Source organism: Plectropomus leopardus, chromosome 12 (assembly GCF_008729295.1).
Source record: "Plectropomus leopardus isolate mb chromosome 12, YSFRI_Pleo_2.0, whole genome shotgun sequence".
Taxonomy (NCBI): domain Eukaryota; kingdom Metazoa; phylum Chordata; class Actinopteri; order Perciformes; family Serranidae; genus Plectropomus; species Plectropomus leopardus.
This window is the reverse complement of record NC_056474.1, coordinates 19,837,244-19,865,107: the sequence shown is the minus strand read 5'-3', so window position 1 is coordinate 19,865,107 and position 27,864 is coordinate 19,837,244. Positions and strand designations below refer to the sequence as shown.

Here is a 27,864-nt window from a genome sequence, read left to right as displayed (position 1 = left end):
CATGAATAAGGTAACCGAGGGATGCTGCGGATGGGATACTGAATCAATTCATAAAAATTAATAGTTTATTTTAATTATTCCTACCTAGTAAATGATTGTATTGTTTGGAGAGAAGATTTTGAGGCAGGCAATACTGACTGTCGAATAGATGGTAACAGAGTGTCAGAGAAAGGTGACACAATATTTTGCAAAAAGTATCAAAACTCGAAAGATTCGATACATTTACATGTATCGACTCAAATGAACCGATCTTTTGAAAACACCCATCACTAACAGTTGTACATGTGACAGTTCCAGTGCACGCGCCAGTGTTCGCGGCCACTGCCATTGACAACCGTCTCCACCAATCACTGTGCACGCATCTCCAGCTCATCCAATCACAGAACTCGTTGTTAGGATGTAGGCGGTGACTAAAAATACAAATTATTCCGGCTACCCTGCTTCTATGGCCTCAACACATCTACGTTGTGGCGTTTTATTTAACTAGAAATTTCAAATACGCATTTTTTTATGCTGTCATAACACCAGGACGAACAGCTGTAATATTTAATTCAAAACGTAACGCTAAACGTTATCTCTCCGGGTCGTTTGTCCGGCCTTTTACTAGAACGATAACTTTAACTAGCTAAGTTAGCCACCTGTTGATACAGCGAGCATCTTTGTTGACATTCGGCGTAGCTAGGCTAGCTGCTAATTTACCATGCTTTTACTGTAAACACAGGTGTTTTCATGCTGTGTTGACGAGCTAGCTGTTTTACTTCTCAAACATGCCCGAGCAGCTAACAGCAAGCCAGGGCAAGTTGTTGGTCAACTTAAGTTAATACGCAACGTCACTTGACATTAATCGGATGTTTGACGACAAGAGTTTAACTGAAGATGTGGTCAATTTGACGAATCTGCTTCGACTGACGGAGCTCAGTCTTGGGAGAGTGGAACAGAGACTGAGGTGAGCTGACTGCCTGACACGAACTCACAGTCACACAGCTGATAGCAACAACACCACTTCAAGTACTTCAGAGAGGAGTGAACCTGCACCAGGAACACTAGAAATGTCCTAAAATCATTGAAATGTCCTAAAATCCTAGAAACGTCCTAAATCCTAGAAATGTCCTGTTGTCTGTGAATCTTAAGATGTAAAGTCTTGGAAATGTTCTAACATTCTGGTAAAGTCCAAAAATCTGAGAAACGTCCTAAAATCTTTGAAACATGTATGGGGCTGCTGCGACTGGCCTCTGGACCCCTGTCATTTTGCAAAGATGCCCCCCCAAGCAAAGCAAGTTGATTGTCCCAGGGTATTTCTCAGACATTATTGAAAGTTTAGCATATTTCTAGATTTTTAGGATGATTCTAGAATTTTGGGACATTTCTAGGATTTTAGGACATTAAGGCTTTAGCTAGGACCTGTGTTGGGGAGTGCAGGGGATCCTCCACTGTTTAATGGAAACCAAGTTCTACTTTGATGCTTTTTTATGCACTCTGGCACCTTATACTAAAAATACAAGAACAATTCCCACTGTGAATAATTTCATTTTTATTGTGAATTAGAAAATGATTGGGGGGCCACTCGGTACCCTATTGTGTGCCACATTTTGCCCATGGGCCATAAGTTGTATCACTGACCTACAGCCACCAGTTGAGGATACCACAAAGAGTCTGAGTGAAGCTTTATTTCTTCCTCCCTTTGCTGATTTTTCTATGTGCACCATCTACAGTCAGTCAGAAGGACATGATGACAGAAATGAGTGTGAGCAGAGGAGTCCTGATTGCCTGACCTTACAGGACCAGCAGACACCTGATGATCCTCCATCCCGGTCGGGCTGTGTTTGCCAGGAGAGGCCTCTCAGTGGGACGGCTGAGAGACGTGCTGTTGCTGGCAGTGTCAGCCCACCTTCCTCCAACTCTAAGGTAAGAAGAACAATATTTGTGAAACAAGAACAGCCACCCACATATACAGGTGCATCTAAAAAAAATTGAATATCTTGAAAAAGTTCATTTTTCTTCGTAATTTAATTGAAAAAAAACTTTCATTTATTGTATAATCAAAAATGAAATATTTTAAGCCATGTTGTAATTTTGATGATTATGGATTATGTAGCTGCATGAAAATCAGCATCTCAAATTCTAACAATATTTCCTAGGATAAAATTGAAAAAAAGGATTTACAGTACAGAAATGTCCACCTTCTGAAAAGTATGTTCATCTATATAATCAATACTTAGTTGGGGCTCCTTTACTACAAATTACTGCTGAGGTGTTATTAAAGCCCAGGTTGCTTTGATAGCAGTCTTCAGCGCATCTGTATTTTTGGGTCGGGTGTGAATGACACAGGTTTTGGTGTGGGAGTGGGTGAGCAGACAGGAAGCTCAGTTTTGGGTGGAGGATTGGAGTATTTTGGTGGATTTGCAGGAGGGAGATGGTGAGTGTTTCTGGGACTGCGAAGGAAAAGGAGGGAGTGAAGACTGGCAATGTTTTTAAGATGAAGAAACGCTTTGTAATCTAGTTAATGTGGCATAGGGGGAGGGAGGATTTTTCTTTTGGCTGGATTTTTTTTGAGAATTTGGGGCTGATGATAAGGGTGTGTCACTGTTGAGCTTTGGAAGTTATCTTGCATCCAGGATTTATATCCATGAGGCAATATGGAAAGGGTCAAGTGAGCAGTTAAAGTTTTGGATTTGGTCACGATGTAGAGCTGGGTAATGGAGGCCATGTTGGCGTATGATGGGACCCCTGACATATTCTCTTCTTGGATGTGTTAAGTGTATGAATGGGTCAACGAGGAGCTCAGTTGGTTAAGCAGACGCCCCATATGCTGAGGCTACTTCCTCATCACTGCTGTGGGTTTGATTCCGACCTCGGCCCTTTGCTACATGTCATCCCCTTTCTCACATAAACTGTCCTATCAAATAAAGGCAAAAAATCTTTAATCTTTAAAATCTTTAAATAAAGTGTACAAAACTGGCAATTGTTTCCTCTACTGAAAACATTGGTGGGTAGATGAATTTAACCACTTCTGTAGGTTGTCAGAGTGTGTTGACGTACAACAGGGTAATTACACAGTGGCAACAGTCCAAGCAGGGATCCTGTTAAAGTTGGTTTTGAACGATGTATATTTTATGAGACAATGTCTTTAAACTGAGTCTGTATCACATAACCAAAAGGTAAACACACACACCTCTCTTCCACATGTGTTCTCCCTTCCTGTTCAGTCTGCCTCGATCAAGGCCAGGTCAGAAAAGATGGACTCTTTTTCTGCAAGGATGAATAGAGGTTGTGTGCGTCAGGAGAACGCCTGTCTGACCGTGCAGGATGAGCAGCTCATCAGTGACTTCGATGCTTTGCAGTGTGACTTATTGACCTCCAAGTCACAGGTATGACGAACATCCCTACACAGATGATTTGTGTGAATAAATGTGAGATACGACAAAATATACTTTATTTTCCTTGGAGAAGGATTTTGCCTGGACAATCGTGCTACATCCAGCTGAAAATTCACTTGAAACAATACAGAGTCAATATGTTAGCTGTACAGACATAATGACTTACATACAGCGAAAATAAAAACAATTAATATAAAGTTCTGCACGTCTTGAAAAAGTTAATCATATGTGGGCATTGAAGAAATTAAAGGGAAGTCATAAAAACTGTAAGCCATAATGCATAATCCGAAAACAAAGTGCAATAGTGAATGAATAAAAATTCCCTGCTTTCTTGTTGAGAAGTATAATAGACGTAGATGAAAAGTTTGTAGCGGCTGCTTCTACATTTACTGGCTCTGTGTGAGTGTGACACAGTCCTTCATAACTTGTGTTCAAAGTTGCTGTAATCTTTAAATTGTATTATCTTGTGCTTCATGTGTAACGTAAAGCTACAACCATAAAATAATGAGGAAGATCTGTGATATAAATGAACAGAAACTAGTGGAAACATAATGCTGTATGTGTTTTCTTTTTTAAGGTCTGCCTCAGAGGCCCCAGGGTTGGGGTTAAAAACAGTGTGGCAGTCATGAGTGAGCAGATTCGACAGCTTCAAGCAGAGCTGGAGACTCAAGCCGCAGAACTAAAGTAACCCCATGACCACACCATAGACCATTGTAGATGTTGCCAATTATATAATTGTAATGTGGCCATTGAATGCCTATTTATATACACTGGATACAGAATTGGTATTTATATTATGTACATGCTTAGGGTTAAAGTCAGTCATTCATAATACTATAATCTTCTTCTACAGGCCCTTTAATGCTATGCAAATACTACTATTTAGTCATGCATAATTGTTGCTTTCATAATTTGCTTCTTTACCTTTACTTTTTTCTAGTAACTGTCAAACTAACCTCCTAGTTGAACATTGCATTAATATCCTAACATCCTGTATTTGTGTGTTTCCCAGGGCAGCAAAGCTGAGGGCCGAGTGTAGCCAAGACGCAGCAGCTCACAGTAACATTTTGGTGGCGACTCTCACAGAGGAGCTCAGCACGCTCAGAGAGGAGTTGGACAACAAGACGATGCTGGGCAAACGGTGAAGCTTTTATTTTGGGCTCCACACACAGTTTCATTAGAGCATATTTCATAGTTTGTTATAGGTCTTTTAACATTTTAGGTAACAGCATGAACACCTTATGAAATTAATTTGCGGTCTTTTGTCTCATAATTACATTTGGTACCGGTCATATTTAAATACTTTAATTTGAACTAAATGAAGGCATTAACTCTGCCCTATTTCGAAACATAAGCAGATATTTCATGTCTAATATACCTTCACAACATGATGGCGTTATTGTGTTAATACCTATGTTCTGCCTGATCCTTTACAGGGCTGAGCAACAAAGAAACCAAGCACTTCAAAATGCAGAGAAACTCCAGGAAGCCTTTAAAGATTATAAGAATACAATTTCCATTAAACTTAAGAAGGTAAATTTAATTAACTTGAGTAATTTCATTATTTAAACATGTAATAACTCAGTCTTAATAGCATGTTAATTGCTAAACTTTTTTTTTTGTTAATTTTGTTTTTAAGGTGATGGAAAATGAGAGCAACCTAAAAGAGAGTCTTATTGAGTGTGACAGAGCGAAAGAGGAGTTGGGAATGAAGTGCACCATGCTGGAAAGAGGAAAGAGAGAACAGAGCCAGATAATTAGGTGTGTGAGATTGATCTTCTAATTTCATTGCTTCTGTACATTTTTCTTAAAGATAGACTATTGAGCATTTTCCTACAAAACAATGTATACACTCATACAGAAGTAATCCCCCTACAATCATCCCTTGTGACCCAAAAGAAGTGTGCAGTGATATATTTTTCTGCAGAGATTATTTCTTATTATTTGTTTGGGATGCTTCTGGGCTCAGTTTGCAGGGGAGCCTGGGACTTTATAAAAAGACAGCTCCAATATTGTGGACACAACGCAGGAAAAAAAGAAAATATAGTGAGGCTAAATGCCAAGGGGACAAAGTTTGTTCCAAAACAAGAGTAAATCTGGGGCTGGTTTTCACTTTAACTTTTGCTGGTGATGTTTACAGAGTGACCAACCTGTGAACTATACCTTTAATATTTCTATGTAAAATTGGAGGACTTTTCAGAAGAAATTGCTTTGATTTGCTGCTTAACATGTTTTATCCCTGATCATTCCCCTCGTCCGCCTCCCAGCCAGCTGAAGGAGGAGGTGATACAGGTCAAGTCTGTGGCTGATGGCCTGCAGACTCAGCTGGAGGAGGCCGCACGAAAGGCGTCACATCTTGAACGGCAGCTTACGGAGCAAGGTGCAGAGCTCAGGGAGCTGGTTTCTCTGCGAAAGGAGCTGGAAGACCTGCAGACTGTGAGCCAGAGCCAGGAGCAGAGGGTGGCCCAGAGCCACAGAGAGGCTCAGCAGAGCCAGGCGGAGCTGGCCAGTCTGGAGGCCATACTGGCCCTGCTGCATCTACGAGAGGTAGGGAGCAACATACACACACACACAATCACATCGTTGTTTTTGCTCTCATGTCACATGAATTTTTTAAGTCCCCCACAGTGTTTTTGACATAATGGTTTGTTACATGATCAGCTGATTTGTTTTCCCAAACCAGATTTTGCTACCACAGTTACTGCCCCAAAAAAGCTTCCATATTTATCACTGATCTTGCACAGGGGATGATTGTTTACTGTTGTCATATGGTGTATTTAATTTTCAGGGTGCTGTTGGGACACTGTGCGTCAGACCCTGTGTGTTTCCCCCAGGAACAGCACAGCTACTGAAGCCAAAACCAGGTACACCTACAAACCTCAGCTGTACTTTATTACATTCTGGTATCTATGCCTTTTAACAGAGATGTAAATGTTTAGTTCAGTAGATTTAGGAGATTTGAGGACTCTACCTCTAAATTTAGATTGAAATAAAGGCCCCTATATAAACAATCAATAACAGATGGTCTAAAACGTATGGCTCAAGTGCGTGTAATTTCCTGGCCCTTAATTAATCATAGGTGTGTTTTAGGCATCACATCAGAATGTCCCCCTGGTTTTCTACTGTGAGTAATGCCGTAAGAGCAGTGATGTTGTTGCAAAAAATATTGTGGGACATTTAATAAACATAACTAAACTTTTGGCTTCTGAAATAATCTGTGACATTATGCTGGTGCTCGTGTGGAAATGTGCACAGTGTTTTTATTAATGTGGAGTCAAACAGCAGCTTTGCATTTTACAGTATGTGATTAATATTTTCCCCATTAAAGATGCATTATTTCCCTTACCTTCAACCCATCCTTGTGTCCTTTTGTGTGTAACAAGCAGAGTGTATGCGTGTTGTACACCCACTTATGAACAATGCACTCTTACAATAGCAGGAAAATACTGCGTCATTCGGACTTTATACCAGGTTTTCGTTGTTTAATGGTGCAATAAATTGCTGCCTTGAAATAGCAATATGCCAACAATGTGTCTGACCACACCTCATTTAGAACCTACACACCCATGGTTGCACAGATGGGTGAAAGTACATTTGCTTTTTACACAACGTGGGCATGAGCCAAGAAAATGATAACTGTGTCAGCCTGAAACTAACAATGACTGTTTTGTTGCTTGGTTTGCTGCTTTGCAAAACATGTAAGATAGGCCTAATTTTTAGATTATTGGAACTTAATAAAATTAGAAATAGAGACTCAGTGCTGATCTTTTTTGTGTTTGAGCTGAAAGAAAGAAATGATGAGATGATGGCAATTTACTTACTTGTTTAGCAAATTATAATAGGGGCAATAAGTACATATTTTCTCTTAATATAGGTTATAAAAAGTTTGAAGCATTCCTGTCCTTCCTTTCCTTGTCGCTCATCTTTGCAGGTGAAGGCTACCAGCAGCTTCTACGAGTGCTTCAGTCGCTGGAAGCTGAGCGGAGTAAGCAGAACAGCCTGGTGGAGCGGCTTCAGGAGCGTCTGAGCAGGGCCCAGGAGGAGATCTCCTCCCTGCAGAGCTCCATGGCCCAGAGAGCCTCCCACTACCAGAGCCTCCACACAGAGCTGCTGGACAAAGTCAGCCAAGCCACTGACACAGAGAAAGAGGTCATTTTCCTGATCCGTCATCACCTTTCATCATTTCTTTCTTTCTTTCTTTTTTTAACTTTTGCACAAAACCTGATATCTTGCTTCAGGTAGATTAACATTCCTTCTTTTTACTTAACTGTCTTGATGTGATGGTGATGATATGTTGTTTTCATGTATTTCAAAACAACATTTTCAGCTATCAAAAGTGGGGGTATGGTATAGTCTTTTAAAACGTTATCATATATTTGATCAGGCTTGAGAATCATTGGTTCTTACATTGTTTTATTCCTGTTTCACTTCAGTTGAAAAGAAAAAGTGCACGTGTGTCTTCACTGGAGAAACAGTTACAGGAGAAAACCTCGGCTTACAGTCAGGCTGCACTGACCAACACTGAGCTGGAGAATCAGCTACTGGTACAACACATGCTTTTTTTGTCTCATGGGTTATAATTTGAACATGCTCCCTCTAAATCCACCCTTTACCTTACTTACTGAATCTTCTTATTTTACTTTTTTCTCATTACAGGAGAAAACCAGTACTCTTCAGCATTACCAGTCACTGATGACCAAAAAACAAAGAGAGTACCAGCAGTCCTTGGAAAAGTGTAAAAAATCTCACTCTCAACAATTCACGGAGCAACAGCACAGAATAGAAATGGTGATCTACAGCGACATCTTTGTCTCGCCCGCTTTCTCTCTTCAGAACCTCCACAGTGCAATTCTGCCACACAACCTTGTTATTGCTCAGTTCGTTTCAACCAACCAGTGTCTTTAACACATGTCAAGTGTGATTTAAGCTCATCTGCACCTAGAAACACTGTCTGAGCAGTTTTATGTAGGAACTACTTATATTTTTTAAATTTTTGTATTTTTAACCTATTGTAGCACAAGGCACAGTCTTATATTGTACACACTTAACACACTCAGCACATTATCTATATTATAATGTAAATATTCACAGGTTAGCGCTCACTCTCTATTACTGTATTTCTTACATTTATATTTTTACACCCTTACATACTCAGAATACTAATACATAATGTTTTTTATATATATATATATATATATATAATATACTGTGCTAAATTGTTTACTCTTACTGTATTTTTATTTATATATATATATACTTGTGCTGGTACTTATTAATATTTAAATCTCTATTCTGGCATCAGAGCGACTGTAATTACAGTTTCCCCTGGTGATCAATAAAGTATTTATGATTTTGACTCTGATTTAAAACAGAAAAAGTGACATTACCTGCAATAAATAACTTATTTTCTCTCGTTTGCAGTTGCAGCTGTCGCTGAAGGAGGCTCAGTCTGGTGTTGGAGCTGGAGCAGAGCTGAGCTCCCTCCAGAAGGAGTAGATGAAGCTCAGGAAGCAGCTCTTTGCAGAGCTCTGTGGACCAACTCATAGAGGTCAGGACACTTCTTACAGTATGTAGGATTTTGACTCACTGGTTAAAGCATGGGCAGACTTAAAGGACAGTTACCCCAAAGTCAAAAATACATAATGTATTTCTACTATTAATCAATCTAGATTTTTTTTAGCTGTCGCAGAGTGTTGGAGGAACTAGTCTGGGTGCTTGTTGTGCTGGACAAAAAAAAAAAACCAATTGTTAAACTCAACCAAATTTCCAGAAATCATGACTTGGTTACTCAAGATAATCACAGAAGTTGTGAGCATTTCCATGTGCAAAAGATTGTAGGGCTGATTGTGGACCAATTGCATTGAGTTTTTCAAATGCACTTCTTACAGTATTTGAACACCACAAGCTGAGCACCATCTAGATCCATTATGTTGGAGAGAAGGCAGACATCTCTATGGCTGATATTTTCAACACTCTGCAACTCATGCTAAAACAATCTATATGGATGAACAGCTGAGGGGAAACATACATATTTTTGATTTTGGGGTGAGCTGTCCCTTTAAGTTAAAGACACAGAAACTCCAATTTAACCCCACGTGTTTACTTACTATACATATTTTTTATGTACTTACAGCAGAGGCAGACTGAAGTTAGACACAATGAGGAGTTGCTGCAGAGTTTCAAAGAGCAGGCCGCTCAATCTGCCACCAAGGTTTGTACAAAGACCTGATCACCACAGACAAACACAAATAACATAAAGTTAAGTGTACAAAAACATTTTTTAGAAATCATAAATTCAAACAAGTGTGGATTATCTGTTTGTACTTCAGGTGAGTGAACTGCAGTCGTCTCTGTCAGCATGCAGAGAGGAGCTGAACTTATACCTGCAGCAGATGGAGAAGGAAAGGAAAAACTATGAGAGTGATCTGCAGATGAACAAAGACAAGGTGTAGTGCTACAAACAACAAGACAGTCTTTGAGATTCTTTTCTACAGTTTATGCAGAAACCTCATCCTCAGGCTCATCCTCTCCCCTGTTCCTCCCTGTTCAGGTGTCCTCCCTGCAGGAGAAGCTCCACAATGCCACCCTGGCCTGTCAGAGCTCCAGCAAGGAGAACGTGCAGTTGCAGCTTTCTCTCCAGCAGCAGCAGATCATGCTGACCGAGAGCACCGCCCACATCTCTGAACTGGAAGGGAGTCAGAGCCAGCTGCAGAAGCAGGTTAGAGAGAAACTGTTAAAAACTTCATCAGATAGCAGGAAAATGTACATCTGAAAATCTATTCAACGCCAAATAATTGAATATTTTTGAGTTTCCTGTAATATTTAGTGAAACCAACAGGAATCCATTAGTTTGTCATGAAAACCTTCACAATATGAGCAACTTAAGTGGATAAAAACAAATCAAGACATCACACTCCAACTCTTTTCCAATGAGCTTAATTTGCAAATGCAAAGACAAAAATACAAAAATGTTTTCTGTCAGATGACAAGTGACATGGTTTTTTAATGACATTCAACAATAAATCTAATTGTAATGTAAATACATATAACTTGTGTTGTTAGTAAGTACATTTTTGCCCCCCCTCAGTGGTTGGTCTGATTAGTTAATGGTAATTGTACTATTTATGAATTTATTTAGGAAGATGCACCATGTAGGACTTATTATATGAGCTTGAGACTCCTCTACATATAAGTTCTTAATTTGGTAGGAAGTTTAGCCGAGTCTCCAGCTTTCTTTGGCAGCAGAGCGAGCACAGTGTGTCCTCTCCAGGCAGCAGCAGGTCTCATGGCATCTGTTTTTGCCAAAGTTTTTCTGAGTTTTGGCTCAGTCACAATGCACACATAATTAATTTTCACTTTGTTAGCTTCAGGACAAACTTTGTTAAAGGTCTTCTCTTGGCATTGGACCATCTTACCAGTGCCAGTCAGATTTACTGGGTACTATGTGGCAATAGAGACTTTTTAAAAAATATTTTAAGAATTCCTTGATTTTGATAAGATGATACTTGCTCTTGGGCTGTTGCTGGAACTACAGCCGGTATTTCCACATTTTTTATGTGGAAATACAGGCCACAACAAGAACAAAGAGTATAGAAGTAAATCCAGAGACGTCTCCCCCTCTCCTTCTCTATCTCTATCTCTATCTCTATCTCTATCTCTATCTCAACTCTCTTGACTGAATATTTATGTATACAAAGATTATGTTACTGTATAACCTTTTTCTCGCCTAAAATGTCTTTAGGAATGTTTTTTTTTTTTTTTTAAATAGTTCTTTTTCGTGATTGTTAACAGCTGCCCACCATATTGGTTGCTGTGTCAAAACAGACAGTGTCTTTTATTGGTCTGGTGTGGTGCGGTGCATTGTGGTAGTTGTAGTTTTTCTAACTCCTGACCAAAAGTGACTGCTACAGCCCTTTTTTGCTCTGTTTTCTCTGGTCATGTAGTACCAATTTCAAAAGTATTTACATCTCTCTGTTGCATAGACAGCCTTGTTTTTATAAAAATACCCTCTCTCCAGTAGTGAAACACTTCTTTAATGTAGCATTTCAGCTTCAGTATACACCATTTCCATGTTTTATTTTGCCAAGAATTGTCTCACAAAAGGCTCAAGCAGTTTGATATTAGCAAGGACTGATACACTTTCATTGAATCTTGCAGCAGCAAACAGAACAGCATATAGGGCAGAGGTAAACAGAAATGTAGCAGCAATCTAACAGATATGCAAACTTACACATGTCACAAAGTTATGGTAAGTCTGTCATGCTTGAGGGAAATGGCAGTTTGAGTGCGTGGTTTCCTTTTAAGTTCAGCACATTTTGCAGCTGGTTGTACTTTCTGTCCTTCACAACAATTAGAGTACAACAGTCTCCATTCAGCGAGCAGCGCCTTACAGGGGCTGTAACATGGCTCCTCTCTGCACATGACGGTGTGATCTGAGTTACAGACCGGAGATCAGATTATGTGCAGGCAGAGATGGTGAAATTGTTATAGTTTTGAGTGGTAGGGCAGTTTGACGCTGCAAGACAATTTTCTTTATTAGAAATTATTGGCCAGGGTTTCGTTCAGTGTTTTCCTCCGTGATTTCTCCAGCTTCATAACGTAGAACAGAAAAATATACGTGAAATGGATGTTCTTTTTGTTTTTATTTATGAGGGAAATACGCTAGATGCTCATATTGTGTCTGTCTCAGAGTTATTGTAGGAGTAATACTGTAGTTAACTAAACTAAAAAACTAAAACAAAATATGAAAAAAACATTTTAGCAAACTGAAATAAAAAATAAGACTTTACAAAAAACAAAAAACTAACCAAAATGATATTTTGTAATTAAAAGAAACTTACTAATAAAAATAGAAAAATATACAGGAAATGTCTTAAGTTTTAATCTTTGTCAATTTGGTTAAATTTGTCAACACAACAAGCAGGAGGAGGTGTTGGTGCATATGTTTGTTGAGACTGGGCTGTCTACATGACTGTTAGTCTGTTACCTTTACAAATTATGTTTGTATTGTAATACCTATTCTAAACTTCTTAAATCTTGCCTCTGACAAATACTCCCCATATTGTGCTAAAAAAATAAATAAAATAAACACTGAATCTGATCAAATTCAGTTCAATTCATTATATACAAAAAAAAATTAAAAACTAATGAAGAATACAAAGCTTAGATAACCGTTGTCCATTCTCAGGTGTCAGGTCTGGAGCAGCAGCTGGAACGGGAGAGAGCCTCTCTGCAGAGCGAGGTAAGGAACAGAGAGCAGGACGCTGAGGAGAAAGACAAGGAGCTGCAGGAGATGAACAAGCAGAACACACAACTGTCCGAGTCTGTCAGGTAAGAACACCTGTGCACTCGCAGTCGATTCTCAGGAGCAAAGGAATCTCAGTCTCAGTTCAGATGAGTCTTTTCAATCAGAGTAAAATTAAAATTTGCATCAGCAACATAATTTTTATCACCATTTTAACACATTAACCGTGTCACCAGTACTGTATCGTGTCATCTCGTCTCATCACCACACATTTGGCCCAACTCAACTGGGATTGCAAGACACCATTATTTTCACACATCCTCCACTTACACAACATACAGAGCATGAAGAAAAGAAAAAGAAACACAGACAAAAGAATGAATGTGATGTTCACAAGGAGCTAACAGATATTTACAGATTATATCTTTTCTCTATGCGAATCAAATAATTAACAATGCTAACCGTAAAAACAAAAGCATATTAGTATAGTCAGTAACTCTCCATACTGACATAGATTTCAACTGGCCTTTATACTACAACAGCAGAATTGAAGTTATGATTTTTGGTTTCTGTGTTACACCCCAAAATGTTCATTGGCTCCATTGGAGCATTCCTATGAAATCTTTCTGGGGTTTTCATTGGTCAATTCATGCATGTGCATCGTCACATTTAAATGTCAAAGTTTGTTTGTATCAGACTTCACTAAGGAAGTGATTACAATATTGTACTTTTAGTCACTTCAAGATCCAGTACTTTATTCCTGTTTTAAACAATGGGAATAGTCTTAAGTGAGTCCACTTAATCCAAAAACTAAGCAAAGAAACCTCCCGGCCTCATATAACCACCATAAAAAAACAATCATCAAACAACAAAACTTATAAAATAACAGAGCTACACAAATCTGCCAAAGACTATCAGCAAGAAGCACTTTTTACCCGATATTTCCTGAGTGTTGGGTTTGATAAGTTACAGAATTTCAATTTTCCCTGAAACATTAAGTAATAATAAAAATAAAAACAGAAAATATAAATAGTCTCCAGACACCATAATCATATTCTTGGTTAATTAATAATACATCTATAGAAAATCTATAGATAGCCTATGCAAACAAGTAATAGCATAAATAATATAAATACATTCTGTTACTCTGAACAGGACACTGTATAAATACAGAATGCAGGTTATTGTTCATCTGTTGGTGTTTGTTAAACAGAGAGAAAATATGCCACTTCTCCACTGATAACTGTGTGCCTTTATAGTATTAGCAAAATGTACATGTGACATAAACTCCATCGAACATCTACAGCTGTTATTAATGCCGAATGACGGCTGATCCCGCTGTGATCTTGATGACAGATGACAAGTTGAAATGTGTTTTTTAATGATAGCATTAACTGTATTCAGACTGTAAACACATATAACTGCTATGGTCAGTAATATTAATCTGTCAGTTAACTGTTCTATGTGATTCGTTAGTAATATAAGAAGATATTTTAAAGCAGATATTTTGAAATTACATTGGGTCTCACTTTAGTAGTTTTGATTGTTATTCAATATTTTTCCCCAAATTTTAAGTAATTGGGGTTATTTCCCAGCTGTCAATATTGCAGCTATTAAATGTTTGTATGGGGCTTTTATTAGTGACTATTTTCTTGCATAACATTTTTCTTGACCTGCAGCAAAGACAATCAAATGCTTCAACAGTCTGCAAGATAGTCTTATGATCACACCACATCCCATGTGTCTGAAGGCATGAAGCTCTCCCTCCCCGCCCTTCTGACACATGAATATGTGTATATAAATGGGGATCCTAGTTGTTTGAGACTGGGAGATAGAAGCCTGTATTTCATTCTGCAGGGCTGCTTTTTAGTTTTATTTTTGTGATATTTTTGATTCTTAATTTATCTGGATCCCAGGCAGCCACTACTTAGGCAGCAGTTACTCTCCACACCAGTTTGAAGACTCCAATGCAAAGGCATGTTGGTGGTTGAAGCATGAAATCAAACGGCATGTTTGCTTTGCTCAGCTAAGCTACTGTTTACAGTTCTGGAGGAATTTCCTTCTCTTTAAGTCAGCGATGGGAGCCCTGCTCACATTGAGGTGAGGAAATGGACATGTTGCATGCCTCCTGCTGCAGTATCAATCTAAAGTGTACACTGCAACGTGTTTTCCCTTTATTGCAGGACGTTCTCTAAAAACAGATGGTTCATTAACACTTTCATTTTTGTAAAGATTTTTTTAGGCTCTTGCCTGTATTGTTCATAGGACAGCTTCAGTGTGAAAGGGAGAGAGAGAGCGAGGATGTCATGCAGTAAAGAGCCGCAGGTTGGAGTTGGATCAGCAGCTGCTGCGGCGAGGACAGAGCCTTTGTACATGGGACGCCTGCTCTACCGGGTGAGCGACTGGGTGCCCTGTTCTGATTATTGTTGTGTGTGTTTTTCTCTTTGTGCTCCCTGCAGCCATCTGAGTTCAGAGATGACAAAGTATCGAGGGGAGCTGGTGTCCAAAGATTCTGAGCTGCAGCGTCTCAGGAGGGATGTCACTGTCAAGACTTCTCTGATCAGCCGCATGGAGGAAAGCCTGCAACACACGAGGAGCCAGCTCGACACCAAGAACGACACAGGTATGTTGCACTTTCAGTGTAGTGTAGTAGATTTTTTGTTTTATTTAATTTTTTTGCAGATAAGAGGCAGTTAAAACCAGAAATACATGTCTGGTTTAAAAAACAGTCAAACTAACCTTTTTTTTTTCCTTTTCCTTCTCACCCCTCCCAGTCATTGATCTGGAGGAGAAGCTCCATCGCTGTGAGGCTGACAGACTCAATTGTGTCCAGCGGGTTCAGATGCTGGAGGGGCAGCTTCAGTCAGTGCGGGGAGAGTTAGCTGAAACTCTGGAGAAACTGCGGGACCTCAGAGATGTTCTACAGAGAACCCAAACCATTGCAGATGAGCGGCAAGCTTCGGTGGAAAAACTGACTGTCCAACTTAGGTGAGGTCACGCCCTTATGTGAAACTCTCCTTCTGCACACAGGGACAAGGGACGACCCCCAGATGGAGAGGACATCCACGTGGTGTTGCTCAGACAAGATCCTCCACTGGATCGGGCTTGTCTGTGTTTGAAATAATGTCCACATTGTAGTATCACAAAACACTGGCAGACACTCACACACATCATGGAGCTTGTTTCCGTCTTGGTGTCCCTCTTCAAATCTCACACATTTTTGTTTACTGAAGAAATCCTTTTCTGTTGAATAGTATGAATTTCTGATTATTATTTTTAAGTTATATTATTTATGTCCAAAGTGGAACTGTAATATATCATGTAATTTACTGTGATGGATTTACGCATATGCTCTGGTGTGTGATGTGAGTTTTCTATTTAAACATAGCACTGACAGATAAAAACTGTGAATCACTTCTGCTGTGTAACACACTGTGTGCAGCTACTGTACATCAACCACTCAACTGAAAGTACACTCGACTGAACCTTTTTGTTGTGTAAAAGGGAAAAAAACAAGTTTTAGTTCAGTTTTAATCTAACTCCATCAGTTCGTTTAAGACTTTCTCTGGTTTTAATGTTTTTCAGAGAAAATTGAGCTCAGGCATTAACAGGGACGTGCCGATGCTTGCTACAAAAAACAGCCTTTAAAGAAGAACAGTACAGTTTTAATGATCTCGGTTACAGTCAGGAGCCTCTTTACACACAAAACCCCTGAAATAAGTTCAAGTACATTCCCAGTCATGTTGTAAGTACTCAACAATACAGAAGCCCTCAGAGGCAAATACGAAAAAAAGAATTTGGTCCTCCATTTTCTAAGTCTGATCTAAACTGGTTTTCTCTTGTGTTTATGACTTAGGAACAGGTGAAAAAAAGATTTGCCAGGCTCATTTTTGTAATTTACTTTTTTTTTCATCTGTGAAAACAGGTGAAAAGAAAAATTAGGAGATTCATTCAATTTGTTGTCAGGATCATTTTTTGGTGTGTTGTTAATAAAACTAATTTTGGCCACAATAGGCTGAAGTGTACCATTACCCCAAGTTCCACGTTTTCTTCCTGGTGAATTTTAGTTTCTGCATGCACTCTAAACACAAGGTACATAAACTGTGTACGCAAGTTATGTAACTTCAAAGACATGAAAATAATGTTACACAACTTGCTGACACAATACATACGCCTACTGTTTACAGTACATGAGGAAATTAAAACTCACCTGTAAGAGAACATGAAATCCTTAAGTCCTATATAGGATGTGGGGTAGAGGTGCTTGTCAGCCTCTTGTGGCAGAAATTAGTATTACAATAACAAAAACTGAAAATACTCCTGACAAAAATAAATAAATAAATAAATAAAAAGAAAATATGAAAATTACTAGCCCATACTTTTTTTCATCTGTTTATTTTATTTTTTATTTATCTATTTTTAAAAGTTCCCATTAAGATATAATTCATCTTTTACCAGGGAATCAGGGTCAAGATAGGCATCAAAATTAAAAATTTCCAATAAAAGTACAAAAATGGGGATGGCTAACATCACAAAAAACAATCACAACATCAGACACAAAACTTATAGGACTCGGGGGATAAGAAGAATCTTGAAAAATGATGACGCTTGTTCAAAGCAAGGACAGTGTTTTGTCAAAAAACTTTTACAGATAAAAAAAAAAAGACAAAGCACCAAGGAAGATTATACTCACATCACCATTTTTTCAAAGTTCTTAAGTCATAAAAGAGGAGACAACAGTTTCGATAAGACAGAGAAAATGGATCAAAATATTTTTTTATTCTCAATTGCCTCTCAGTGCTTTTGTACGAACCAAAATTCAACATAAAAATATTTAACAATAAACAGCACGAAGTCACTCAGTGTAGCTACTGTTCAGAGGATACTTCCTGTTACAGTGTGTGTATTTTTTAAGGAACTGTTCAATGAAAGTGTGCGTGCGTGTGTCTGCGTGCGTGTGTCTGCGTGCGTGCGTGTGTCTGCGTGTGTGCGTGTGTCTGCGTGTGTGCGTGTGCGTGTGCGTGTGTGTGTGTGTGGCTTCACAGTGACACCCAGAGGGAATTAGAGGACAGAACTCATGAGGTCTTAGACATGGACAATGCACTGAAGGAGAGACAGGGGGAGCTCCAACAGAGAGCACAGCTGGTATAGTACACACACACACACACACACACGCATTTTTCAGTATATATGTTTGACTGCTATTTCTCTAGTCATCCTTTCTTTTTTCTTCTTTGTGTGTGTGTGTGTGTGTGTGTGTGTGTGTGTGTGTGTGTTTTGATGTCTTTCCCCTGGCTGTCTCTGTCGTCCTCAGCTGGGTCAGCTGGAAGTGGCCATCAGGGAGCACAAGCAGGAGATGGAGAGGAAGGTGGCATCTCTGCAGCAGAGCCTGGAGGCCCGAGAGAGAGAGCTGAGAGACACACAGAGGGAGCTCATGGACCGAAACATGAAGGTCAGGAGCACACACAGGATAAGTGGCCAAAACATGTGTAAACATGTTTTGTTGACTCGCCCATCGTCATTGTTGTCAGATTGGAAATTGTTAAACTGTTGTACCAGTGGCTCAAAATTATTGTATTTTGAGGAAAATTATCGTACGCCAGTCACAATCACGAACAAACAAGAATTAAAATGACTTTTTGACACATCTACAAATCTGCCCATACCCACTGCCTTAGAGAGAAGCTATTTCTCAGTCTACACAGCTCCGCCCACAGCTGATGTCAGGTTTTTTTTACAGCAGGTGGCCAGTGTTTATGAAACAAATGACACTGTGTGCTTGACAAACATGACCCAAACGTGACAAGTCATCACGTTCAGGTCACGTTCATGCCGTCATGGCTTACACCAAACGCGATTGGCTGTAAGGAGATCAAGTGAGAAGTGATGCATAAACACAGATGTAGGAGCTAGAAAATTTGTTAAAATGAGACGTGTAATCTAAACTAAGTGGTTATTGTAAGTGCCTCAATGGTCAGTTTTGGAATTATTGGTGGTACATGGTACAGAGGGCAAAAATATTGTATAGATGCGATAATTATTGTACATCTGGCAACACTGCCCATCATGCACATTTGAATAGAAAACTTTTTTCTTTTCTTCTCATTCGTTCTCATTGAATGTAAAGTGCAAAAACACAAACTCTAATCATAAAAGCTATTGCACAATGCATGCATATATGAAACGAAAAAAATGTTAGAGTTCTCTGACTGAACAAATCTTCATCTTTTGATGGGATTAATTCTTCATTTAGCTTGTATTGTATAGGTAATCCACCGCAGTGAATACAGTCCCTGGTTACCGTCAGCTGTAATTTGAGATCTGAGGAGCATACAAAATAAAATGTTAATCAGACACTTTTGGCGACACAGTTAATCTCTGACCACACAATGGTGGAATAAATATTTGCACACCTTATCTTTGCATTTATTTTTTGTTTTAACTCCTTAAAACTATAAATATATAATTTTGTGTCACAAAACTATTTAATTATTACTGTTTAAATGTGTGTGTGTGTGTGTTTGGCATTAGGAGTCCCAGGAGCTCGAACAGCAGCTGCGTGTCAGTCAACAGAAGCTTCACACTTTACTGCAGGAGCTAGAAGAAACTCAACATCACTGCGAGGCTTTGACCGGAGAGCTGGACGCCACCAAGCTGCAGATTAAAGAGAAGGTAAAGTCACAGCACAATGTAGTGATATTTACTTTTTGGTGTTAAGGGTTAATTTTGCCCCGTACATGTGGTGTGCCACTACTACCAGTAATTTGTCCTTGGTGTGTGTGTGTTTGCAGGAGGTCCGGCTGTGCGGTGTGGAGGAGGAGCTGGCTCTGAAGGAGGCGCGCTGGCTACAGTCGGAGGCCGAGCTGCAGAGCATGGTCACCTCTTTAGAGCAGGAGCTGGAGCTGGAGAGGGAGCAGCACGGCAAGGAGGTACATTAGCTACTGAGGCTTTAAGACTGGTGTCGTCTTCCTCCATTCAATGCTTTAAATCAGTCTGTCAAAATAGAGACAACTCAGCAAAGTTTCAGGTGAGACAAGTCTAGACTAGATTTTTTTGGACCACTGTAAGCCTTACATCCAATTTATGATTTTTGTGATAAGATCTGACACTGCACAGCACTGTATTGTAATCACAAGAATGTGGTGCAACTTGTTCTGCAGAATTCCTGTCAATGCCTCATGTGTCAGTTTGCTTTCTGCTTGTCTTTCCATTCACATGATGATGAACATCTTGTGGGTTTTGGTTGGGGATTTATCAGCCCTTCTGGTCATCACTGGCGTTCCCTTTTCATATCGGTTTTCTTCCTTTTTTTTTCTTTAAATGTCAGTAAGACCGTGTGAGTTCCTTATTTCTTCCAATTTCAGTTTCTATTTAATGATCTAATCTCTCTCACACATAGGTTGATAACATCTAAAAGCTTAATTTAAGTATTTTTCAGCCTGGACCCTAGTCTCCCACGGTTTTGTGCCTTAAGCTAAGTTTACACCACTCAACTTTCAAAGTCGTCAGACCACTGTACTGTTCACAGTACAAAACCAGCTGTCTTGTAATTGGGAGTCTTAAAGTCGAGGTTTTCAAACGATATGAGTGATGGTGACCGGTGAGTGACACACTACAAGATCTTTTAGCAGAAGAAATCTTGATAAGTATGTCATGTGATGCACGGCCTGATCCACAACTGAGAGTCGGGGTAGTGTTTACGGGAAAATAGAAAAGTCAAAATGTGACAAAGCATTCGTGAGTTATTCAGCCAAAAACTTATAGACACATTGCATGCAATAGTCTACCTTCCACCATCTGTTACCCTCTCCCTGTCACATTCACTTCCGTGGAGCAGCAGTTGTCTCTGTCCTCAACCAGTGCCTTGTGCTCTTACTGTCTGTAGCTCACTGAAATAGTCCCTGACAGGTACAGATATGTAGCCTGCTTGATATCTAAGGAGCATTTGCATTGCAAATACTGCTTGAACGCCAATTTGCAAGCGCAGAGCCAACGCTGATTTGCCTCTGATCTGGGGATTTTGTCAGGGAGCTAAAAAAAAAAATGTGGTGAAGCAGAAAATCAGAGTTTTAATCATATAGTGTGAACTAAGCATAAGTGAGTAATGGGAATAGCAATTGTGAGATTGGTTTAGTATTTAGCAAGATGGCCTCAGACGCAAAATGTTAATGTACATCCACTAAAAGTGCTTCTTTTTGCCACTGACAGGCTCTCATTGTTATTGTAAATGTCTGATGACATTATGTAAATCCCTAAAAAACTACAACTTTTTGTCAAAGACTTATCCCCAAAATCACGTTCAAACCCACAAGGCTCTATATAAATAAAAGTAATTTTAGCGTGTAACTAGGCATCATGTTTTCACATTTAACTTGGCAAGTTGAGGATTTATTTCAACCAAACCAGAGTTGGAGATTGTTTGAACGGTGGAGAGAGGAAACAAGACAGTTTTGTTAGTTTTATTTTGTTGTTTTCGACTTTAAATGAAGTGTGTTTTGTGATATTAAAATTACATATTATTATTTATTACTTAAATGGAGTCTGAAGGTTCTGGCGATAAGGATTTCGGGGCTGTTTCTAGTTAAACAAAAGGATCTTACTCTTTAACAAAAACGTCTGTCTCTGTAGGAATCCCCCCCATAATGTCGTCAGACACTTAGAATAATAATCTAAACCTGTCAGTGGCAAAAGGCACTTTTAGGGGACATAAATGTGAATGTGTGCTCATGCCCTAAATGGTAACATGGCAGCCTGTTTCGCAGTGCTCTTAAAACTGGACCATTTTTAAGAATTGTTGTTTCCATCAGTCACTCGGACACAAAAATACAGGAAAATAGGTTGAAAAAAATCAAAGTTTCCCCTTAATTCCTGCTGATAATTTTGATGGTGCTATTTGGTAACTTCTTTGTCCTTCTTTGAACTTTAGGATCATCAAAAGGAGATTAATCGTATTATTAACACAGCTGCATATCAGCTTATCAAAAACCAACTGGTCTTATCTGTCTGTTTTCCCTCCTTTCCCCAGCTGGAGTCCCTGCAGCAGACTCGAGGCCAGCTCCTCAAAGTCTCTGAGCAGATCTCCTGCACCATGCGCTCCTCCCAGGAGCAGCTCACCGCTAAACTTCAGCAGAGCCAGAACCAACTTGAGGAAGCCAAAACCCAGCTGGACCAAACTAAGACAGAGTTGGATCACACGCGGAACCAAGTGAGTCACCTCCAAACACAGAGAGACCAGAGTCAGACGCAGCTCCTTCAGAGTAAATCACAGCTGGAGCAGAGCAGGATTCTGTATGAGCAGACAAGAGCCCAGAACTGTCACCTCCATGCCCAGCTCGAGCAACTCAGCAACCAGTTAAATCAAGCCAGAGTCCAGGCCGCCCAGCTCCAGACTCAGCTGCAGGCCTCAGAGAAGTCCATGGAGACCTCCAACGAATCCCTGCTCATCAAGGTAGAGTTCTTTGGGAGTGTGAGTGTAATGAGAGTTGCATCATGGAAACTGTGCAAAAGCCCCTTTGCACATTTCCAGATGAGTGGTGCAAATGTTTGACAGTGCACAGACACAAGCACTGCTGGAACCAGCTTCACAGCAGCAGCCCTTTTTACACCGAGATCACACTACAGGGACACTATGAAGTCCCTTCTTTAAGCCGCTTTTGTATTTTTACACAAAACCAAACAACACCGGCATCATGCTGCTCCAGCGTGTGATTTTACACTGCATGCCAGCATTGCGGGATCAAAATAGGTGTGACCAGCGTGATGTTTTACACAACAGCATCTGAAATATTCACCTTGGACTAATCATTTCTTTTTATTTCTGTATTTCTATTTTATACTTTATATTATATTTTACACATATTTATAGTTTTCAAATATTCACATACCAGTGCTCATTGTTTTGATTCTATTTTATTTTATATTTTACATATTTACATACTTAGTACTGGTACTTACTTTTAATGTCTATAATTATCTATAATTGGCTTCAGAACGACTGCAACAAACCACAATGTCCCGCAAGAATCAATAAAGTATTCCTGATTCTAAAAGTGAGCTCTTGTGCTCCTGCAGGAGTCTGAGGTGACCCGTCTCCAAGCCAGGATCTCCAGCCTGGAGCGAGCTGCTGGCCGTCGGCATCTGTACAATCACACACCGTCCCTCCCCGCTCTGCACACAGAGAACTCCTCCTCCCCTCCTCCCTCGCCCAAAAAGCTCCAACTCCCCTCTTCTGAACACGCTCACTCGACTCGCCTCCTCTCCCCAACACACAGACAAACGTGCTCATCACCTCCCGCTCACACATACCTTCAGCCAAACTCAGCTTCTCGTCTGTCTAACCAAACTGAGAGCCGACAAACATGCGACTGGCTGCAGAGCAGCATTGACTCCTCTCTAGATCTCCCTCTGAGTCTGAGAGCCACACTGAGGGAGGCTTTGAACAAGCATCCATGCGAGTCCTCCGCCTCCTTCTCCTCTTTCCCGGACACAGTGGACCACGGCTGGCAGGGCCTCAGCGCCACCGAGGCCTCAGTGACCTCTGACCTCTCCTTCAACCCCCTCACATACATGATCGACAAGCAAGATGACAGTAACCTGAACATGGAAGCTACCACCATGCAGGGGGGACAAGAGGAGCAGGCGAGTGAGTCAAGGAGGGAGTCTGTTTGCACTCTGGTGGGTGAGGAGGAGGAGGAGGAGGAGGAGGTGGATATGAGTTCACTCACAGGGATGCTGAGGTTTGTTAATCAGACGTTGGCCATGCAGGAAGACCCCTCTTTATGGAGCTCCACAGGGCTGTCACAGGCCGGCCTCACTCTCCAGGTAACAGCCGCACCCTGTCTGTCTGATGTATACAGTTATTAATTAGTTACTCAATAAGTCAATTGATAAGAGCTTAAGTAACCACTTTGATAAGTGTTAGTTAGAGTAATTTTAAGAGAAACATAATTTTGTATCAGCTTCTCCAGTGTAGCACCAGAATTTTAAACTTCAGTAGAATACTAGTTTAAAAAATCAGTACTCAGTTCCTCTTTCAATACCATAGCAAAAACAAAAAAAACCCTAGGCACATAAAAGAGGATATATATTTTTCGTTTTTCCAAAAATTAACAACCTGCACACAGTGCTAGTTGAGAAAAAGAGACTGAATACACTAAATAAACTTCTCACGACAATGTCTGTGGATTATCTTGAGCAACCGTGTCATGATTTCTGGAAAGAGACAGAGACACCATCACTCATAGTAAGAAGCTGATTGGGGAAACAGGTTTTTAGGTTCTTTAGTGTAGACTTGTAGCATTGGTGTGTCACTGACGCATGTTTTCTTTTCCCTTTCAGGGGGAAGTCAAGGACACGTGATGCTGTGTTGCCAAGGAGACGTCAGAGAGGAGAGAAGCTGTTTATATTAATGTCATCCCTGTGTCAGTGTACATTTAATACACATTCATTAACACCTCTCATATAATCTGTCCCATTGTAGTGTTATTGAAATCAAACTGCGCGGAGTAGATAAATGATGACCACTACTGTCCAGTCTGTAAGTGATTTACTGTTTTGTTTCAAACAGTATAACTGTAGCATTTCATGTTTTATCTTTCCCTAGCTGATATTTATATATTTTTACACAATTTTAAATAAGCTAAGTGAATAAAATATGTTTTTTTTTATTTGTCTACCACTGTGACTTATATTTCTCAGGAGAAATGTAATGCCGTGTTTTCATTAACATCTGTTCAGATGTTCCCATGCTGTCTGTGACTGTGGGGTCATGTTACCAGAACAACTGGCAGCTTCCTGTCCAGGAGAAGGATTTTTGGCTCAGGGCCGTGGAAGGAGTCATGCTGGATCTAATACAGACTCAAGCTGGTGAAATTGGATTTGGCACTCTCACACGGGTTTATATAACATCAGACATGTTTGGGCTCTGGAGAGTTTTAGGACGAGCTTTACTCTTCTAGCCTCCTTTACTCAGGTCTTGGTATGACTCTTTGTATGAGTTAACAAAGCTTTATTCTTCTTTTATTTAAAAAGCAGCTTATTATATGTGCAACTATTTCCTATTGCTGACTCTGCTTCTTTGTCAGCACAAAACCCAACAGGTCAGGGGGCCTGTAAGGCTGGAGTCTAATAACATTTCTCTTTGTAAAGCCAAAAAGCTTAGTGAAATGTTGCTCATATCATGTTTGTTGCTCTGGCTCTTGATCTGGTCCTGTAGAGGAATATTTTAACATCGTGGGACAGAATGTTGTGTGTTTGCTTTCTTGCTGAGAGTTAGCTGTGAGAGTGGTATTGCTCAGTTTGATAACATAGGTTTCATGAAAGCTACAGCTACACTTTTTACTGTGAAAAGTCCATTTTCCAAGCCTAACTGGACATGTTCCAGCAGGGTTACAGCACAAAATGAGGGAGAAATTTACAACTTTGGCAAATAACATTACATGTTTGCATGTAACTACAATTGGCAGTGCATTTGCAGCAGGCGATGAATGTAACGCAGTATAGTGGCCTTTTCTACAGTGAAAAATCATCAGTAATTTTTTCTAAACCAAAATCTCCACAACCTGACATGTTCCAGCAGGAATATAATCCGATACTGGGGAGAAATTAACATTATCTGCACCAAGATTACAAGTTTTTCCCAACATAAGTTAATTACATGTAGCAGTGTACCTGAAGCCAAGAAATAACTGTAAAAAAAATCATTTAAAAAAATGCTCAACTAAAATCTTTAACAGCGGACAGCAGAAATTGTATGCAAAATTGGGTCTAAATCCAAAAGCTCGGCAACCAAAATTACATGTTATTACAGGAATAAATGTAAAAGTCACTAATAAGAGTCTCTAAACCAAAATCTTACAAGACATGTTTTAGCAAGATTATGATGCAAAATCAGGGAGAAATTAAGAACATATGCAACCAAATGCACATATTTCCTTGATGTTAGCATGTAGCTACATGTAGCAACATACTTGCTATCGAGGAAAGGCTGTAACAGAGAAAAGTGGCACTTTGTACTGTGGCAAATCACCAGTAAAAGCTCCTAAACTAAAATCTTCACAACTGGACATGCTGCGGCAGGATAATGATCGAAAACTGGGGAGAAATACACAACATCAACAACCAGTTACATGTTTTCCTAATGTTAACATGAAGGTTCATTGGCCACGTTTAAAATGTACAAAGTCCATTTATTAGTCAGTTTTTAAAGTATAATAGGTCCCCTTTAACTCGGTATAAATACAGGAAGCAGGAAAATGGCTACCACTGCTCCGTCAAACTAACAAAAGCGATTAGCTGGTTGCCTGACAACCTCCCTTTTCTTTACTCTTCAACCTCGCTGCTAAGTAGCAGAGCATAGGGCTTTGTGTATCTGTGCTCAGGAGGAGCCCCTCGTCCTAAAATCAGTCTATGCTCTCTCAGGATTAGAGCCTACAACAACACGAGGATCATTCATAGCAAAATATCAAAAATGATGGTAACTTATTGCAGCCTTGAGCTCTAATCACTTGTTGCAGGTCATATAGTGTTTGGTTTGGCAGATGGGCCATCAGCAGACCGCTTAGATGCTATAAATGACACCGTGAATGATTTCCTGCTCACGTAAGAGAGGGGCTGTTCATATTTACATTTCCTCACCATGGGCCTCAATTACTATTTTCTCTTTGTGTTTGTGTGCGATAGAAAGTTTATGTGTGTGTGTGTTGCTGCTGGAGACAGCAATCATTTCTGTCTGCAAACCAACCTGTCTGTCCAACATGTGGCAGGGGTTGCATGTCTGAAATGAACTCTTTCATGCATTAACAGATCACCCCGAGCCTCGGTGAGTGGTCAGGCCTTATTATTTAAATGTATTTTGTATATTTTCAGTATGGTCTGTCTTTCTGCTCTCATTTTTCCTTTGCAGAATGTGTACACGTTAAAATTTTGTACTTAGAGGATGTGGTTTGCTCAATGGTGTATTGCGTGTCAAGTAGCCGTGCTTTAGTTCCTCCATGAAACTTCCTTAGTACAACTTGCCACCACAGCTGTCTGCAGTGTACAGACATGTTTTTGTGCAAAAAAAAATAGCAGTTCCTAATTTCTGTAAATGAGATCATCAGTGTATTTAACCCCTTTCCCTCTGACTTTTACTTAAAAAAAACAAAAACTAAATGGTTGAGGGGGCTTCCTATTTGATACAAACTGGTATACAAATATCTTTAAAATAAGAATACAACAGACACAAATTTGTGAATCTAGTCTTATTCAAGTCCAATTCATGTGAGTTGAGTCCACACCTCTGCATTTTATGTTTATTGGTTTGTGTTTTGTGCAAAAGTAACGTTAGCCACAATATTGTCCTCAGAAAATGTTCCATTGTTGATAATAGTCAGGGATTCAGTGAACAAAGTGGCTTTCTTGGTCTGCCTCTGTGCTGTCCCACAACGTACCCTGACTGCTCTCCCAGTGCTAAATTGGTAAAAATGAATAGAAAAGGTTTTGCAAGTGACCCCACAAAAAACAATGAGATTTTGTTCTTGCACTAATTCTTTTTAATGCATTATACAAACAAGATATCCGTTGATTAGTGAGGTTTAGAGGTACTGGTAGGCTAGCTGTTTCCCCCTGTTTCTAGTCTTTGTGCTAAGCTTCACTAACTGGCCGTAGCTTCAGCAGATCTGAGAGTGATATCAGTTGTTTTCTCATCTTGTCATCTAACTTTCTAACAGAAAGCAAATATGTCCCAAAAACAGAACTATTTCTTAAAGAAAAATGAAGACTGCATGACTTTTATTTGTAAGGGAATACTTTTAAATTGTGATATTGCTACTTTTAAACAAACAACTCCGTCAGTTGATTTAGCAGACGTTTCATGTGAGTGTGGAGAAGCTGACTGCATTTTTTGCATCAAACAGAGCACTTAGAGCAGTTGCTGTTCTTGAAACTCGAGCCAGGCGTGTGTGCCGCAGGGGTTAACCACACTGGTGCAGACACACAGCGCTGTGGAGGTTCTGGTACACGAGTTAACCAAAGCTGGCAGTGCGTGGGCTGAAGCGCTTATTGAGTATCACACACGGGGGATGTAGTACTGTACCATAAAGTAATAATGGTACGATTAAAGGAACAAGATCCTTGTTTGCTCAGAGTAGCATCAGGATGTTGGCTCTGTGGGCTGTTCTGCTTCACTGCGTTAATGCAACAGAGCAGAGTCACATCAGGTTCAGGGATGATAGACTCTGATCCTCTTTTTTTTCCCTGTGATTT

General features: G+C 39.9%; 1 protein-coding gene across 1 annotated transcript; it reads left to right on the top strand.

Annotated features, from left to right (window-relative positions):
* The first annotated feature begins 439 nt into the window (after positions 1–439).
* ccdc18 (coiled-coil domain containing 18) lies at positions 440–24,212 on the top strand. The gene is given in 28 exon segments (XM_042498468.1): positions 440–946; positions 1,713–1,905; positions 3,207–3,368; positions 3,955–4,061; positions 4,390–4,518; positions 4,814–4,910; positions 5,017–5,138; positions 5,645–5,924; positions 6,166–6,241; positions 7,309–7,526; positions 7,811–7,921; positions 8,034–8,165; positions 8,799–8,868; positions 8,871–8,891; positions 8,894–8,925; positions 9,511–9,588; positions 9,707–9,823; positions 9,928–10,095; positions 12,565–12,707; positions 15,081–15,244; positions 15,396–15,609; positions 17,667–17,766; positions 17,936–18,073; positions 19,153–19,293; positions 19,413–19,550; positions 21,647–22,069; positions 22,693–23,442; positions 23,959–24,212. Coding segments are annotated over 28 exon segments (4,443 nt in total). The 5' UTR covers positions 440–848; the 3' UTR covers positions 23,980–24,212.
* The last annotated feature ends 3,652 nt before the right edge of the window (positions 24,213–27,864 follow it).